Below are 18251 nucleotides of genomic sequence, written 5' to 3'. Positions count from 1 at the left end.
ATAGATAGAATAGTCTAATGCATTGTAGATTATGCAAATGTAGCATAATGCCTTGTTGTTGTTGTGCTATATGTTAACCAATATAGCGACCAGGTGACCTTTGCTCAGAGGAAAGATTACTGTCAAAAGAATAAGTAGCTCTGTGGTTGATGTTCCAATAATTATTTGGAATATGTAAGCAATATAAAGTACTTAAATGTATTCATCTGCTATGGCTTGTCCTGTTGTGGGGTGAGTCTTGTAAATGCATTTCACATTGTGTCAGTTTGAAAATAAGCAGGGACAGAAGGTTTCGATCTGACACTTCGCTCTGACAAAAACTCTGCGTTGGACTGAGAGTCCTGATGAAGGCAGACGTCAGTGTCTGTTAATCAGACAGAGTGGATTAACTATTGTAGGTAGCTACGCTGTGTGACTGCACTAGACTGACCCCTCCTGGGTGACGGCCAAGACCCAGGCAGCACCGTCTCGCTCCCTAACCCCTAAAACACCCCCTGAGACGTCAGAAACAACCCTATCTGCTGACAGAGCGACAGGACTTCTAAGTGTGGCTAAGCTGAGCGATTCTTCAAGTGTACGATCAAATAAGTTCCTCTTAGTGAATGTTGTTTTGACGCAGTGTCACAATCCTCAGCACTTTCCTGCTTGCAACAGCTGTATGTCGTAGCAATGCCACATTCCCTGTTATTGTCAATGGGACAGATGTACACTTTTTTGCACCCTTTGTTTGAACTTCTATGCAACTCTATGGTTCCCTTGCTATAAAAAGAACATTTGTGAATTACGAAATGTTGCGATGAAAATTACATTATCCATTTAGAATTTTTGGAGAGAACTATAGTATATTTATTTAACAAAAATATTGTTATTTTCACTCTGTAAGATTTGAGCGTTGTCTTGGTAAACTATAAATGGCTATGCCCCTATATTGATAGGGATGAACCATTATTTGTATATGAATATGAAAGATTTATTTTATGCCAAAACGTCAGTTGTTTTCTCTTTGAGGCTGTATTTTTGTATATGATTTCTGCCTTGTCTCGAGGAAGCTGCATAAATGGCTCAGCCAGGTGAAAGATGTATTTAGTTTCATATGGTTGTGACTGCATAGTAAGTTTAGCTTTGATACCCCAAATAATGTTACTCCTTCTTGACCCAATTTAAGAATAATTTGTCTAAACACATTGCCTTTTTAGACAATATAGAACAAGTACAAAACAATTGTGTATACCAATTCAAACCATGTGTACTTTGAATGATGTAATGATGACAGTTCTGGCAGGTCCCATTGAGAGTGGTGTTGAAGACTTAATGTGTAGCACTGTTTAACAATCTTTTCGCCTCCATAATCTTTTTAATGTGCCATTGATTTCTGTATGAAGACATGTCATAACTTTAGAATTGTATATTGTATGTTTTAAAAACAATATTAGTAGAAATTCAACTTGTGTCCCTAAGTCAGGCCTAATGATGATGGCTCGTGTGGTATCTTTTTTTTTTTTACCCCATAATGGTGCTTCAACATTGATTTAAAAAGTGTGCTTAAAAATGAATTTCTAAGGATCAAAGTAATGGTTGCAAAGATCACTATGATTCTGTCACCAAAGTCTTAACTGGAGTCGTTGATGAGAACCTCCCACGCATGGAAACGGATGTGTTAACCCTCCTTTTCTATTTTCTATACTTTCAACACACTCTACCCTTACAATAACATTCAGGCTCAGTAATGGTGCAGTAGCCAAATAAAGGTGAAAATATATTCATTAAAGTGGCTCGTGTAATTATTATACACCACGGAGAGGGGACTGTGGATCGTTTTCCGTTCGTATGTTCATATGTCACACGCGATGTCTCAGACACCACTGGGACAATGTTGACGACACTTGGGTAAATGATGCGTCTTGCCAAAAGTATCCGGCATTTACAAAATTACACTGATTGGCCCAAGGGGGGAGCTATCGTAAACAACTGAAATTCCGAAATTATACTGATATAGCCAAGGGGGATGCTACATCATTCGTGGGGGACAACATTTTTACTGTATACTTGTTTCATTGATAGATTGACATTTTTAACTGCATTTTTCCATCATAAAATCATGTTTTATAATAATGACAGAAATCTTACGGATATTAACTAATAGCCATTTCAGCCACATTGGATAGGCCTATTATTAATTATTAAGACAACCATGACTTTCTGCTCTTGATTGAAATAATTTCCTCCCGCTTATAATTGTGGTTGTGATGATGGCATAAACACCAACTTAGTTTAGCCTATTCTCAGTTGATTTTAATAATCGGAGGGTTAGTGTTGTATTGGAATATTCTACCGAAAATAAACGCTTTCGTGTTTGTTATAGCCTAACTCCTACAATGTCGAATCAGAAACTCACTTAATCTCCATATTCATCCTGTCCTTGCGCAGTATGCCTCTTGTAGGCTACTCCAAAGATCAATTAATTGATTCATCCTCTTGCAGAGAAGCCTCAGCCTAGCTGAAGCAAGAAACCACACTTGCAAATGCCCTTGCAAACACCGCCGTTGTGACATGGACCCATCGCAATGACAGATTTGCGAGCGGGGAAGAGCCTATTGTAAACTGGGAAAACATCGTTTGAAGGGGTTATTGAAAAGGTTGTTGGGTCTGTCATGTATTCGCGTTTCTTGTGGTCTTTCCTCATAAATTATCGTCGTTTTACGACGAAATGTATCCAAGGGTCTAAGGAACGTATAAATGACCCAGCAAGAGGCTGGCTCCAACAAGCAAGAAGAAAACAGCCCATCACCGGAGAAGATGTTTTTATTTGGTGTTTCGGGTTAACCTGATGCATAAAATGCTCTGCATGAAATCAGAGTCTTTGCAGTTGGAGAGTAAGTTAATTTACGATGCATTTAACCTTTGCTCTGTGCGCCTTGTTTGCTGAAACATTCCGACAGCAACTTTGTACAAAGAAGCACTTTTAGCGAACGCTGCATCAACGTCGATATCAGTTTATTTTGTAATTGTTGGGTGGATCACTTACTCATAGAAAATTAACAAACCGGTTGCATACAATGCGTGTATGGATAACTAACATAAACAGTTCCATTTGCAACAATATTAACAAATTCTGCACAATTCATTCTGCAGAATACCATGTGTAACTAATACAAACATTTGATAGCATCGATGTATTATATCATCGAACATAAGTCTATAGGCCTACTAAAACTTTACAAAATATATTTTCCCCATTGAAACCAGATATGTGTTGGTCGAGATTCACAGAAATCAATGGAGCAGTCTGGAAATTTCATAAACATCTCACTATCACATTAAATAATATCACTCATCCTCAAACTCCACATAGTGGAAACTATCTATTTATCAGTCATATAAACGCATAGAAGCCTACATCATGTTGGCTGAAGTTTCCCAGTCAAGATGGATGGGAAATTGTGTTGTGTTTGTCCAGAGTGAAAACGTCAGTTGTGTATGGTTCTGCGGTCTTATTTGTGAAGGTGAGTAAAGCCGTGCATTTTGGTTATTACACGTCATTCGGCAGCTTGTGATCATTCCATGTTTTACCATGCAAGGTTTCTTGCCACTATCGCAATTTGCATCATGAGAAATTACAGACAAATAAAACGTATGTTATACAGCAGGCGTTGTTTACAAAAGAGTATGCCCATGTAGCCTATATCTACAGGAGCAGAAAGTCAACATATGACGCACACAAACTGTATGAACGTTCCTCGCAGGTTGAACATTTCCCCATGTGGAAATATGCTCCTTGCTGGTTGTACAGTGTCTCCTTCATCTGAAAAATTCCATAGTTGTTAAATGAGGAGTCTAATGAACGCGCCACACACACACACACACACACACACACACACACACACACACGTTGGTCTAGTCCAGGTCTATGGAAATGCAGCGACATTGCTTTACGCGCTGGATGCGTTTTTTCTTGGTGGATGGTTGCTGGTCCGGACAGTTCAAAGTGAAAGTCATAGTAGTGAATCTTTTTGGCTTGCAGAACGAACACGACTGGAAGGCCCCCTCTTCCCTGCGGACGTGCCTTGGGATGTAGAAAGAGTTGCACTGTCCGTAACAGAACCGGTTGATGATGGTGCGGCTGGTGCAGCCCTCCTCGTGAATGGTCTGCTTCAGTGGCTGGGTCTTGCACCAGTCGCGTTTCAGATAGCGACGCTCCGTGACATGTAAAGCTTCCTGGCTGGACTCCAGAACCTCCTCAGCCGGTGCAGCGGGGCTCTTTCCCCGCCCACGGGAGCCAGAGCCCGCCTGCGGTGGCTGCGGTTGCTGCTCCGATTCGTTTGGGTTGTTTTTGTCTGGATGAGGAATGGCGCCTTGGGAGCCCCGATTCCTTTTTGACTCCACAGGAGAGGATAGCAGCCCCAAGATGAAAACCACGCCACAGAGTATACGCGCCGAGCTGGCCATCCTTGATGAAAGACAAGGAAGATTGAATTATCATGTGTCATTGCAACATGGTTGTTACAATCGTCAGACAGTTTACGCTGCGTAATTACGCGTGCTTCGGTCGGCTTTTTTTTTTTGCTCTTGTGCAATTGAGCAGGAAACTCTTCAGTTATGAGGGACAAATGAGAATCTAAATTCTCTCGTAATCAACATTGCCTTCACTATTAGTCTTTGACGGCACCAAGGTAGTTTGTTTCGAAAGTCATATGTTACACTTAACTCACAGTGTACATCGACAATGTCGTCAGAACTGAATAGGTTATAGCCTTTTACATTATAATGCGTTTCCAATTTAAGGATATGAGAATAGCAGTCATGTATAGGGCGAACGCCTATACGTAAAATATAGCCTATGAAAAAAAATGGTCGGCGCTTTATGCGCGTGTATGATAATTGTTGTCTTATTTTTCATGCTTAAATGAGAAGTACACAAGGAGCCTAAGCCCAAGGTTAGGTTTAGCAAAACCACAGGAGAGCTGTACATATCAGAGAAAGTTATGCGTTACAAACACCTGCAACATGTGGAATCTAATCCGATAACATGTTTTACGCACGCACTTTCTCAGATCTAAAGTCAAAATTCACTCACCTGTCAAAACCTCCAAGTAGCCGCAAATGAAATTATCTGTGGTGGGTGTTCTTTATGAAGTGTCCCGAGGCGAGAGGCAGCTAATGGTGTCGACTGTACTGCAGAGGGGGCGCGCGCTGGTGGGAGTCTGGAGTTGCTAACGATTCCATAGAAAGAGGCTGGGGTTTTAATACAAATTGCTGCAGCGCCGGACTGTCTCCTTTTTAAATGTCTGCCAGCTGAGATGTGCACAACAGATCCCTCTACATTATTGGCTAAGCACGATGCAGGGAAAATCAAAACTATCCGCCCCCTCAACACTTCCCCGAACCCACTTTAAGAAAACAGACAACCAAGGAATATCAAGGGGAGGGGGAGTAAGAGAACTTTGGCAAGGATTTCATGGAAACCAGACTTCAGTGTTCTACTGGGCACACATTTGTGGATGTTATGCACGTCGTAAATATAGAGTAGCTTAGGCTATTTTGATCTACTGCATGATTTCTCAGACGTTTTAGCTCCAACACATTTTGAGAGAAAAGTGTACATTTTACACTGAATGGCAATTACATAATAATACCTGACACTTGCTTTTAGTTTCTTTAGGATGCATGCAAACTGGAAGAATTATCCTCCCAATAAGTGGTGTATGCATGTCGTGCGTAAATATTTGGCTTGTCGGCACATATTATAGAATTGCATTATAGTTTTAATGTAGGCCTATAATGACAGAGAAGCACATTGTGAAAATATATTTAAGTGAAATAAAAACTGAAAGAAACACTGTAAAATAAAATGTTTCATCGTTTAAATGAGCAAATATCCAAATAGCCTAGGCCTGGACATCGCAGTTGTTCCATTCCGAACTGGTTTATCACAACTCAAATATATCTTCAAACATTGTTTGGATTAGATTAAACTCTCCATAGTAGATGTGGTCGTGCTTTGAGTGTCAAATGTTGTTGACATTTTTGGTTAACAACCAAACAAATAGAGTGATTGATTGACTAACAGCTTGACTAAACATCAACATGTACAGTAAAAACTATTAGAAAACGAATAACTCAAGAAAAAATACATTAATATTAAGATATTGCAGATTAAGCTCAAATGTGTCGCATTAAATATTCACTAATTGAAATATGCATGCATATTTCTTCAATTCTTTGTAAGAGAAAATACGCGCATTGTCCACTTGAAATAACGTGGGTTAAATGTGGGTTATGGAGTGAGCAATTTGTGGGAAACTAAAACAAATATTTTGGACAAATTTGGGCCGGGAAGAAAAGGTGAAAATGTGGTCAGTGCTGATGTTTTAGAATAAATTCAGGGAGAAGCCAAAACCATGTCTATCAGATTCTTTCGAAATACAAACACAGCCCATAAACTCAGAAGGCTAATTTGAGTCACACATTTTCGACTAAGCTGTTTTATCTCAGGTGATTCACTTGATTGTCCAATATTCGCACTATTTATAGTTTAGTTGAGAGCGTTTATGTTGCTTATAAACAGGGGGGTCTCTACAAGTAATAGCCTTAATTTCAAAACAATTAAAAATGTCCCAAGTCTTTTTAATGGTGTAAAATCCATTTGCGTCAACTAATTCTGTTGAGCCAATAATTGTGGCGATTTCACAATTTATATGTAGGCCTAGTTTACGTCAACACATTTTTTGACAAAGAATAACACCCGTTTTGGCATCCAAATGTTTCCAATTTACAGCTGTGTATATCCCAAATAAAAACGTTGGCGTTCATTCTGCAAGCATTTTGAAATATTATAATAATTGTTTATTAAGTTACACAACTTGGGCCTATAGGCATAATTCACAACAACTGGACAGGTCTCAATATTATAGAATATTTATATAGATATATGAATGTATAGGCTAGTGAAGTGTTTGTTTATAGCTACATTTCCTCCGCCATCCAAAAGTACGCACTGTCTTAGAAGTCCGAGAATTTGGTGACCTAGTCATGTTTACAGTTATTGCCGACCATCCTCTTTCCTCTCTCGCGAGTGCTGTAATATTTAGGCCTACTGGACTTCTCTCCATCTGCTCAACACATGGTTGGCGGCCCATGTCTCTCTAAAACCCTCCAAAGTCAACATAATGCAAACGCTGTGAAGGCAAACAAAAACGCATGAAACGCGTGTGCAGATGAGTGGTTGTACTCATACCTTACCTTTGTGGGGTGTGGGTCATTGACTGAGAGAATCGCATCCTATTGCCAGACAGCCGCATCCCGTGAAAATGCGTCGGCGCATAGTTTATGGTGATGTGAAGGCGCAATTGGGCTATGGCCACATATAACCACATGGGTAAAGACTGTTCACTATCGTGTTTGGTTTGCTTCTTCTTTGGCTGTTGTCTGTTCTACCCCCCTGGGTCTTTAGTGCTCGATCGTGCTTCATCACAGACAAACAAGCCCATTAATGAATAGGCCTTTTTCTGATGGGGCTGATAGGAGAGTCTCTACACCACGCAAGACCTTTTATAATTGGTCAGATTTCAGTCACCTGTTGTCTTGCTCTATGGGTATTGAATAATAATAGGCCTAATATCATGATAATATGGGGATAATAATTACAATAACAATTAGTCATAATAATAACAATAATAAATATTATATAAATGTTATAATAATTCGTATTGATAGTCGTTATAATAATATCGATAATAATATCAGAATAACCGTTGATTGATTGATTTCATGATACGAGATTTTGCACAAGATGCGAAAAAGTGCTTCACGTTGGATTGGGATGAACTCACTTTATCTTCACTTCAATGGAATCCTGTCCACTGATGTGTAGCACAGTTGCCACGGAACGTTTTTGTGCCCCACCACACATCAACTATCAATAAAAACAATTCCTTCAAAATGGCCTCTGGACGCCCCACTGTATCAGGCGAGTCTTGTCATGTATACACATTTAATCACCAATAATTGCTACTGCAAATGATCATGATGAAAAACCTTGATAGATTGTGTCAATCCAATGACCGTTAAAATAGGTAGGTAAATGAGATCAATAGAGATTAAATGCTCCAAAATATTTGAAGGCTTCAAACCTGTAGGCCTGTGTGCAGTTGTCTAAACAGCTAAATGTGCCCTGTTCTAGCCTACACTGGCAGACGTTAGAACCAAATTACGTCCTCGCCCTCTATTTGGCAAACATGGAAGGGAGTGATTTCCAAAGTTCTGGGAGACAGCACTGCTCTCTCTCTCTCTCCCTCTCTCCCTCTGTGTGTGCCAGTGGAGGCTGGTGGAGGTAGAAATCGGAGGACGGGCTCATTGTAATGCATGGAATGGAATGAGGAATACAATGAGCCCGTCCTCCGATTCCTACCTCCACCGGCCTCAACTGGTGTGTGTGTGTGTGTGTGTGTGTGTGTGTGTGTGTGTGTGTGTGTGTGTGTGTGTGTGTGTGTGTGTGTGTGTGTGTGTGTGTGTGTGTGTGTGTGTGTGTGTGTGTGTGTGATTCACTCCATAAGAGCGAAGATTCACTCCATAAGAGCGAATCTTATATCAGTCTCGGATGTTCCAGTAGCCACCAAAGTCATGTGGCGATGATGGACCCCTGCAGTCATGTCTGCTGTGTTTATGTCCTGTGTCCTGTTGCAGATGAGTTTATAATTTCCTTATCTGCACTCTTAGTTATACGATTTTCAATCATGTAGGAAAAGTGCTAAAGGCATGTATATGTATCACTTCATACTGTCAACTGCCTCCAGAAGAGGCGACAGCTTGTTGATAATTGTTATCCAATGCACGCTCCTGGTTAGGTTATGTCATGTGGGAGAAGGGTGTAAGGAGTCTGTCTGTGGTCATTCTCATAAGAAGCTACACTACCACCTGCTGGACAAGCTTACAATGTTCTCAGATGAACCTCCAACCGCTGCCCCCAACAATGATTCTACGACTCCCCCTTGTGGAACTAAATTCTAAATACCAGTGTGATGCTGAAGTGCCACCTACCAGGCATGTGGTGTAGATTTCCCAACCCTACGGAAGGACTATGGATGGATCTATGGATCTATGTAGTACGAGTACATTTTCATAAACAGTTAGGAATTCTTGGATTCAATTGTGATGAGATCAGATCACTGATGTCTTTCAATACTTTATTACAATGAGCACAAGGCAGAAAAACAGCATGCAGCAAAGCAGGGAGGATCTCTGAGTGAGCCGAAGGCCGGTCCTTTCCTTCCGTTTTAAACTAAACTACAAGCAGAGGAAAAGTACCAGAGACAGCAAATCTAATGACCTCACTCAGCCCCGTATCTTCTTCTGTCTTATCACATGACCCTGGGGTTCAGGTGTTTACCATGATGAGTTTGGGAATGGCACCAGCACCTCGGCCTAAGACAAAACATCCTTCTGTGGACCTTCTCACCTAAGACAAAACATCCTTCTGTGGACCTTCTCAGACTAAGACAAAACACATCCAGGGACTGATCAAGCAGCCTATAACTGATCTGACAACTGTAATACCAACACATCATGTAACTGAGGTTCAGGTGTTGACCATGCTGAGTATAGGAATGGCACCAGCTGCTCGGCCTCAGACAAAACACATCCTTCTGTGGAGAGACAAGGGACTGATCGAGCAGCCTATAACTGATCTGACAGCTGTAATACCAATTAATCATGTCACTTATTAATCAACCAGAAGAGCTTCATCCATCATTATCAAAAGGACAACAAAGAACAATGTGGGAGTTCAGCATGTTTGAATTTATTTGCCTGGAAAAAATCCATGGAGAAATGCATTACATTTGGCAGGACTGCAATACAGAAGTGAATAAAATCAATACTGCTCGACAAGGTTTGTTCACTAAAATCCCCCCCCCAAAAAAGTGACTTGATCTTTTAACATGTTTAATGAACACAGAAATTTAATAAAGTACCCCAAATTAAACATTTAAAAAAAAAGAGACAATTTCTTGTTTTCTTCTATTTTCTATACTTTTTTTTTCTTCACAGATTTGTACCAAATGAGGACCAATGAAATATAAATAAAAGCAAATATAAAAAGTTCAACTCTCCAGCCATGCAACCAACCGTTCCTTTGGCTTTCACACTACAGTCTGACACTACACACAGCATCACATTTCATTCATTCATGATATGTGTTGCAGCATATTTGCAAAGCTCCTCTTAAACCGAATAAGGAACTTTGCTTTGAAAGTAAAACAAGTTAAGGCAAAGCAACAACAGAAAACAAACCTCCCACACATCAGTCAACCCTCAATCACAACTGGCAGAAACGGCAACAGCATCTAGGAATCAAAATAAATTAAACCCTTGTAAACAAACAATGAGGCAAAAATCTGAGGGGGAATGGTTTTTGAAGTCTTACAGTCCATGTCCAGACTAAGATATCTGCATAACAAAGGGATGAGGGCAGAAGTTGAGTTCTACTAGAGATCTACGGGCTTGGTAGCAGACAGTAGCCGGGCCTGGTTGAGAGGGTTCCTTGGGGATCCTCTGTAGCGACACACATCCTTCTCGGCCACCTGCTGCATGATGGAATTCTGAGCCTCTCCTGGACCACTCTTACTGGCAAGGGGAGACTCTCCTCTGGCCTTGGGTTGAACCCTGTTGGTCACGTCGCCCAGGGGACAGTGCCTGGGTTTGCGGGCCATGCTCGCTGACTTCTTGGGTGGAACTGGAGGGCGGGTTTTTGCGGAGCGGCCCGCGTCCTGGGAAATGCCACCCTGGTCCTGGTAGGGCTGGAGCTGCTCCGCAGCGAAGAGTCCGCTCTCCAGGCTCACTGCCTTTACCACAGGGGTGCCCTGGCTGGAGGTGGCAGCATTCACAGCCCGCGCAGGCTTCTTGTCACCCAGCAGGGAGTTGATCCTGCGGACAGACTGGCGTACGGGGGTACGCTGGAACTTGAGGGGGGACCGGACAGACTTGGATTTGGGCGAGAACAGGGTGAGCTTGTTGAAGCGTTGGATGTGCTCTGCCACCCTGAGTCTACGGGACTCCAGAGTGCCTGGGGAGGGCTGCTCATCCTCCGGCTGCTGATGCTGATGCTGCTTTTGGGCACAGACCTCTGGGGATAAAGCAGCATCATCGTCATGTACTTTTCCTGGCTCAGCAGCACCTGGCAGAGGGGTGTGCAGCTCCTCAGTGTGCCACAGCCCAGAGGCCCTGTATGGGGTGGACTGGACCCCGGAGGAGACGCAGAGTTTGAAGTGCGCAGGACTCTGGATGTCTAGGGCATTGATCAGTCTGCTGCAGTTCACCTGCTCCACCTCAGTCCCAGCCTCTCCCACCACAGAGGTGTCAGCACTGCCACCAGCACACAGAGACCCCTCACCGGCCTTCTCCAACGGACAGCCACACACGCCCAAATCAAACAGGGCGCTGTCTATATGCAAGGGAGACAAGGCGACGAATTCTATTTGACCAAACGTGATGTTCTGATCCTCAGCCAGACACCTCTGTGGTGTGGTCATGCTTGAACTACCTTTGTCTAGTGACACAGCTGTCAGGGAAGGAGGTCCAGGTGGAAGCATCAAACCTAAGGTCTGGCTGTTCTCAGGTGGTCTTGGCTTGCCCTCGCCAGCGGGAGCGCTGTGGTCCTGTATGACTGCACGCAGGTCGCTGCCAGACTCGGTGAAGGCTCTCTTGATCTTGAGCAGGGTGGGGCCAGTCTGGGCCTGGGTCTCGCTGAAGGAGCCCTCATTCTCCAGGCACTCGGCGCTGGAGGCACAGCAGAGCTTCTTGGGGAAGCCGGCCACGGCGGGAGGCTTGGCCGTGATGATGGCGGGCTCAGAGTGGTAGCTGTTCTTCAGGCACATGTTCATGGGGGTGTCGGTGAAGGAACCACCGCCGAAGACCTGGACGTTGTCAGGGGTCTCCCCACTCCAGGAGGTCCGGTGGGCGCTGAGGTCACATTGCGGGGTCAGCAGGTTGTCCTCAGATTTGCTGATGAACTTGGAGCCTATGAAGCAGTCGACAGTAGAAGACTTCCATTATCGTTTACAATAGGAGTCTATTGCATTACTTCATCACCAAGTACGTTAATGAATGAATGAATGAATGAATGCAAACAAACACTTTGAGAAAGATTAGTGTGTATATATAAACCAAAAAAAAAAAAAGTTACTGACCCTTGGAGGTGCTCTTGTTTCTTATAACAGCGGGGCTAAATTCAGTGTCTTTGGTGAGGCGAAAGCTGCTGGTGTTCTCCTGAGTGGCAAGCCGCCAACCAATGGACTCAGATCCCTTTGTCACCAGCATGGAATGAGAAATGACACTGAGATGAAGGTTTCTACTTTTTACACTTCAAGTATGTAACCTTACACTCAAGCCTTCTCAGACCTTATTCAGTTTAAAAATCAAAAGGATGGGTCTAACGGTGTTAACTAAATGAAAGGTCCTAGGTAAATGTTAATCAAATGAAAAGTTCTGAGTACGGTAACGTTACTCCGAAGAAATACGATAAGGGGCTTACTTGTTGGTCAGTTTTACTTTATTAAGTAGCATTTATACATGTCAGTATGATGCATTTGAAAATGACCGATTTCATTAAAAAACCCAAACCAGGATATATGTAGTACAGTTTGGGCAAATATAATACTTGGTTATAAATATATATCTTTTACATTCTTATGTTAAATATTTTATATCCTAAAAACACTGGTTTGAGAGTAAACATGTCATGGTTCACAATCTTATTAGTGTCAACATTCCATCCAATGTTATAAAACATACTACAGGAATTATCACCTTTACAGTTGTGTAAAAGTTTACAGAATCTCTACATCAACAATTAACCCAGATAAATAATCATTAACTACCAATTGTCATCAATTGACAAAGACAAACAATTAAAGTAGTTAATCCAAAGATTAAAGGCACCAATAGAATTAATAGAAGATTAGACATTAAACCATAGGAAAGTGCTATTGTGCAACATTGTACCTAATACCGCTGCCAATGCATAATAAATGCAAATGATTAATTCTGATTAATACAATTATGTATTATTAATAATAATAATAATGTCAATAGGAGGTGATTGATCTCATAGGCCCATCTGAGGAGCAGATAGAGTGCCAGGTCATTCAGTGGCATCATTGACACTTACAGGTTCTCTGCTGCTCTTTCCCAGACTGAAGCGCAAGCGCAGGGATTTGCGCACTGCTTCTTTCTTGGTCACTTTGGGAGAAAAGCAACCAGCCTTCCCTGATTCCACTCTGAAATACATAAACATTCGATTCCAGCCGTCATCATAAGAAAGTAATCAATGCTCAGACCAGGGGCCATTGGCAGTCACAATGCTAGAAGAAGATTTTGTTGTTGTTGTTGTAAGGATGTATGGCTCTGCTGAAAGACCGCTGAGGGTGTGTGTACCTGTGGACTGCATGCCGGTGGTTCAGGCGTTTGCTTTTTCTCCTTGAAGAGCTGGCTGACTGCCGACTGGACCTCCCAGGTGACAAAGCATTCTGGGAGGAGTCCAAGTGTCCTGATGCAATGGTGTCCAGGGAGGCTGAACACCGAAAACAAGGACAAACACCTTTAATGTCAATAAAGGTAGTATGATACCAAATGAAATATGGAATGAATCAAAAACTATTTTGGTTGATACGAAAGGCCCACATTTAATACAATCATTTGTCAAATTATACCTGATCCGGGGGTAGAGCTTCCACCGAACAGAGCATTCGGCAATAATTCTAAACCCAGGTTCTTTTTGATGGATCTCCGTTTCTTGTTAGAGAACCCATAACTCTGGCCAGATTCCAAAGGAAGTTTTCGCTTGACACTTGGAGTCATAATCACAGGAGTCGCAGAAGAAAAGACTGGGAAAAATCATGAGCAGATTTAGGATCAAACAAATTTAGGATTAGACAAGTCAGTTTGAATCGCTCTCCGAAAATCATTCAGACCGGTCAACTGCGACAATGAGCATATACTCTTGATTTGCAATAATGGAGAAGATTAGAGTCAATGAAAAGCACACAGGCAAAGAGTAGACAAGTCAATTTGGGCAGGCATCTTTTCATTCAAATAACCTTTTTTTCCTAGTTGGAAAGGCATTGGCAAAAGGCATTGGCAAAAAGCATTGGCAAGGCAGTTGTGCTACTAATTGACTATGCAAGCGCAAACAAAATCAATCAGCGGTAAATTTGAGATCAGAGTTGAATTCGTACATCCTTGAGACAAGCAGGTGACTTCCTTGATGCAAGCCGGATGAAATGAACAGCTATGGGGCAATATGCCGAGCCGACGGTAGACGGCGCAACCTAACCTGAATACCTACCAAACGTGTCTGACTGGGGGGTATGTGTAGGTGTTCTATTAGTTAACAACTTATTCAGAGCTCCATTGACCATATCTGCAATGCGAGACAAAACCATTCCACACTTTCAGATTCAACTTGGCCGTTAAGGATATTTACTCAGTGAAACCTACATCATTGGATAATGCGTCATTCCTAAAAAAAAAAATCACTGAGCATCACTACATTGACTAAAGTCATTGTACCTTGAACAACAAAAAAAAAAAAAATCTAGCTACCCAGTGTTTCCAGTGTTTTACCTCCTAAACTGCGTCTGCATCTCCTCTTCATTCCTGAGTTTATGTCCACCTCCTCTAGCCCATCGTGGCTAGGAGAGAGAACACCAGGGTCACAGCCCAACATGGCTGGGACCCTCTCCATGAGGAACGGAGGTACCACACCTAGCACACAGAGACACAAAGACACACTGAGCGCTATGGAGAATCAATATAACCCTTAAAAAACAACAGATGATTGAGGAGACGACAGTAAAAAGGCCTGAGTTGTACCGAAGTCCTGAGCGTTCTCTATGAGACAGTGGACCACAGCCGCCTGAAGCTTGAGGCGTCGCTCTGTGCTGGCGTTCATCTTCTCCGCAGCGTCCCCGGAGTGCAGGAGGTTGGGAGCCAAGATCACAGACAGGTTACTGCTGTCCATCTTATTTGTAGCACTCCTGAGACAAACAAAACAAAAATCGGGGGGGTATAGATGCGTAAGATTACATGGCAAAGAAAACACTTGGTTTAATAGTTTTTGTTGTTGTTAAGAACGTGATGGAACTGCACCTCTCAGATACATCGTGGAGGAAGTCGAAGAAGTAACGCAGGACACTGAGGTTTCTGTCAGGCAGCACACAGGACAGCAAAATGGTGGCAGAGGTCCTCTCCTCCTTGGTGGCCAGCTGTTGGGCCTTGAGGAAGGCATCGTGCAGCTCCGTGGGCAGAACCGGGTCTGGTAGCTCCCGGAAGAACTGCTTCACGAGACCAGCCACATCACAGGGCAGGGCCGTCGACAGGCACTCCTCACCCAAATCCAGCCTTGCCTGGAGAGACACAACAATGGTTCACTGTGTTGATCTCTCCCCTCAGTCAAGGTCCCCCCCTATTCAAGGCAAGGTCGACCCCAGCGATCACTCACCCTGAGTGCTTTCAGACGAACAATGGAACCCGACTTTCTGAACAGGCCCTCTGTGTCCACATGCTGCATTAGACTCGTACACGCATCCACCAGAAATCTGGGAAAGTAAGAGGATAGGTTAAAGAAACATTGAAATGGGAAATGTAAACACGGAAAATAAACGTGTTCTGTAGTGGTATAATTTTTGAAGAGGGATAGCTGTCTTACTGAGGTGCAGACCCGTATTCAACATTATATTGCGGCAGGCTCTCCAGTGGCACCCCAAATACCTTCACCTGGGAAAACAAAAAGATTAGCAATGTTGGTTTAATCATCCAGGTATAACGTTTGATTCATCAGCCCATCAATCAAACTTCCCCACAGCAATAACTGAACATAGGGCAGTCAAGTCATAACATGTGATTTTGTTTTTACTGCCTATTCAGCAGTGCCCTGACAACTTCTTTATAAAGGTTAGGCATTCTGTTGCCTGAGGCTGTGTAGAGTCTTGTCTTATGTTATGTCACCTGATCAAATCGGTTAGCTCTGAGGTGTGCTTGCCAAGTGCCAAACATTCCAACAGATGTTGTTGAGGGAAAAAGTGCAATATGGGAGCTTCTGCTTCACTCACTGTGCATTTGAAAAACAACAGCCCGTATAATCACCAGCCCTGTGCCTTATATTATAGAAGGTTTGTTTGCCGTCCCATGGAGAGAATGTAAGAATTCAATTGTGCTGTTTCAAACGGACTCTTAAACCTAATTAGCCTACTTGCCAGGGGAGAAAATAGGTATTTTCCTGCTTCTGTTTATATTTCAATACTAAGTGAATTAATGAGAAATTGTACTTACAAGGCTTACACTTTATTCCTTAATAATAGGTGGGCAGATGCAATTAGAATGTATTCTATTCCCATTCCTTTGTATTTAAATGACCAATTAAGGAACTAACATTTACATTACAATTCACCTTTGATCTTAAACTTAGACATCAACAATTACTAGAATGCTTTTGCAAGCTTTTGGGTTAGACTACCTGGTGCAACAAAATGATACTGTCTGTTGAATAGGCATTTTGTGTTTAAAGCATAACAGATGTTAAAGCAAACGTGTGACAAATCTTAACAATTCAACCCTGCAGGAGCCGCTAATTCAACACTTCCAATGACGTGGTGAACAATAACACGCTAACAGATGGTCGGCTGGGTGAGGGCTTTATATGTTAATTATTCGACTGGTTGGTGTCTATTCTTGTAACACTGTTACATGGCTTGCTGTTACAATGTTATTCGCGGTTGCCTAGTGTCACTACCTGTCTAAAACGACAGAATAAATGTATTCTAGCAAGTAAATTAATTTAACGAGTCTGTACAGCAGCTTGTTGGATATACTTACCGACTGGCTAGCTGTCAGCTTGCAGCTGCTCCGTCTGCCTTTATTTCTGTTCCAGAGCTTCGTCTTTATTCCATAAGTAGTGCGAAGGTGCTGAACAGCGGCCAAACGCACCACATTTCTTTCCGTGATGTTCATTTTTCACTTAACTAGTTCTTCTTTCAAATGTTCCTCTCAAAAACCTTCAAAACACATACCAACCGAACTCGCTACAGGTCATCAATGGCTCGGCTGTTTTGCGCGTAACAACACAACCAACACGAATCGCTGGCTAGCTTAACGTTCCACTTCCCCCCTTTTCTCGTTTAGCAATCAACGCTACAGTAACAATCTTACACCTTCTCACGACCCTCTGCTCATTCAATATATCCCCTTGAACTTGACATACAAAACCCTTCTTCTTCCATTCAGGCCCCTAATCCGACCGTCCGTCACCAGACAAACCCCGCTCTGCAGCCCCAGTCCCCAGTCCTGCCTACTGCTGCTGGCTAGCACTCATCCTCCTTACGTTAGCCACAGAAGTAGCTAGCTAGCTAGTCCTAAAAAGTTAAACAACAACGAACGACAAACAGTTCTAGCATTACGCTTATGACATGTTTTGAAAACAACGGTTATACAGCTACTTTCCTCTGTTCCTAATGCTACCCTGGCCTGCTACCTCCAGCTACCGCCCTGACTACCTTGTTTTGCAGCGACACTTTCCGCAGGTCTTTCAAACGGCAGCGCTCCCGTCCTGCTGCGCTGTGATTGGCTGCAGGGGGTTCAAATATCAAGACCCGCAGAGGAAATGCAGGTGTCTTGCAGACTGCCTGTAGAGCCTGTTTAAATCAAGTACCAAGACACTGTAGGCGTACTGTATACACTATTCATTTTACAAATAAATGCTATTAAAACAACTGTAAAAACAGCCTAGATTCACGGTTCTTGAATTAATGTAAGGGCATCAGTACTCAGAGAGACTGAGAAAGATATGGCATGTAAATAATAAATACAATTGTATGTAAAATAGGCCTACTGCAATTTGTTCAATATTGCTATTATTGCTAATATTGCTGATTCTTGAAAAATATAACTTATAAATGCCTCATGAGCTTAGTTCAATTGTCTTACTCAAAATATTAGCTTGTTTTACCCCATTGTAAACAAACACTGTATAGCTTCAAAGCATGGTTTAAACGATTAACGGTCCTTGCATCCCTTCCTTCCTTGCATTTCTCCAGCCCCATCACTCAACTGTTTACCCCCCAATAACGGTGGGGGTGACCGCTTTGTTATTGTTTGCATCCCAGATTGCCCCTTTAATGGATATAAACAAACAAATATCCGTGATTGTATCTATACGTTACAACTACAGGCCTCTGCAGAAATGGACCGGCACAAATGATACT

General features: G+C 42.5%; 3 protein-coding genes across 4 annotated transcripts in view; 1 reads left to right on the top strand and 2 right to left on the bottom strand.

Annotated features, from left to right (window-relative positions):
- Window positions 1–1768, top strand: part of LOC310814298 (formin) — a 47014-nt gene extending 45246 nt beyond the window's left edge. Inside the window, exon 17 of the mRNA XM_083683618.1 lies at window positions 1–1768. This exon is cut by the window's left edge and continues 717 nt beyond it. The gene's annotated coding sequence lies outside the window, so the exon portion shown is untranslated.
- Window positions 1769–3894: 2126 nt separating this feature from the next.
- Window positions 3895–4446, bottom strand: grem1b (gremlin 1b; the record flags this gene model as incomplete). Its single annotated transcript, XM_083683624.1, has 1 exon — window positions 3895–4446. One exon carries the CDS (start codon window positions 4444–4446, stop codon window positions 3895–3897), a length of 552 nt encoding a protein of 183 aa, XP_083539750.1.
- Window positions 4447–9781: 5335 nt separating this feature from the next.
- Window positions 9782–17516, bottom strand: arhgap11a (Rho GTPase activating protein 11A). Of its 2 annotated transcripts, XM_083683620.1 has the most exons (12): window positions 16867–17516; window positions 15701–15768; window positions 15494–15590; window positions 15142–15398; window positions 14866–15029; window positions 14617–14757; window positions 14339–14413; window positions 13704–13877; window positions 13429–13564; window positions 13163–13271; window positions 12183–12297; window positions 9782–12013 (listed from the first exon to the last, which is right to left on the bottom strand). In XM_083683620.1, exons 1-12 carry the CDS (start codon window positions 16999–17001, stop codon window positions 10482–10484), a joined length of 3003 nt encoding a protein of 1000 aa, XP_083539746.1. In that variant the 5' UTR covers window positions 17002–17516; the 3' UTR covers window positions 9782–10481. The 2 variants fall into 2 exon arrangements, with proteins under 2 accessions (XP_083539746.1, XP_083539747.1); XM_083683621.1 differs by lacking the exon at window positions 14339–14413.
- Between the last annotated feature and the right edge of the window lie 735 nt (window positions 17517–18251).

This window comes from Argentina silus (assembly GCF_951799395.1).
Source record: "Argentina silus genome assembly, chromosome: 13".
In the NCBI taxonomy this organism is placed as follows: Eukaryota; Metazoa; Chordata; class Actinopteri; order Argentiniformes; family Argentinidae; genus Argentina; species Argentina silus.
The sequence above is the reverse complement of the archived record's forward strand: the minus strand, read 5'-3'. Positions and strand labels throughout refer to the sequence as shown.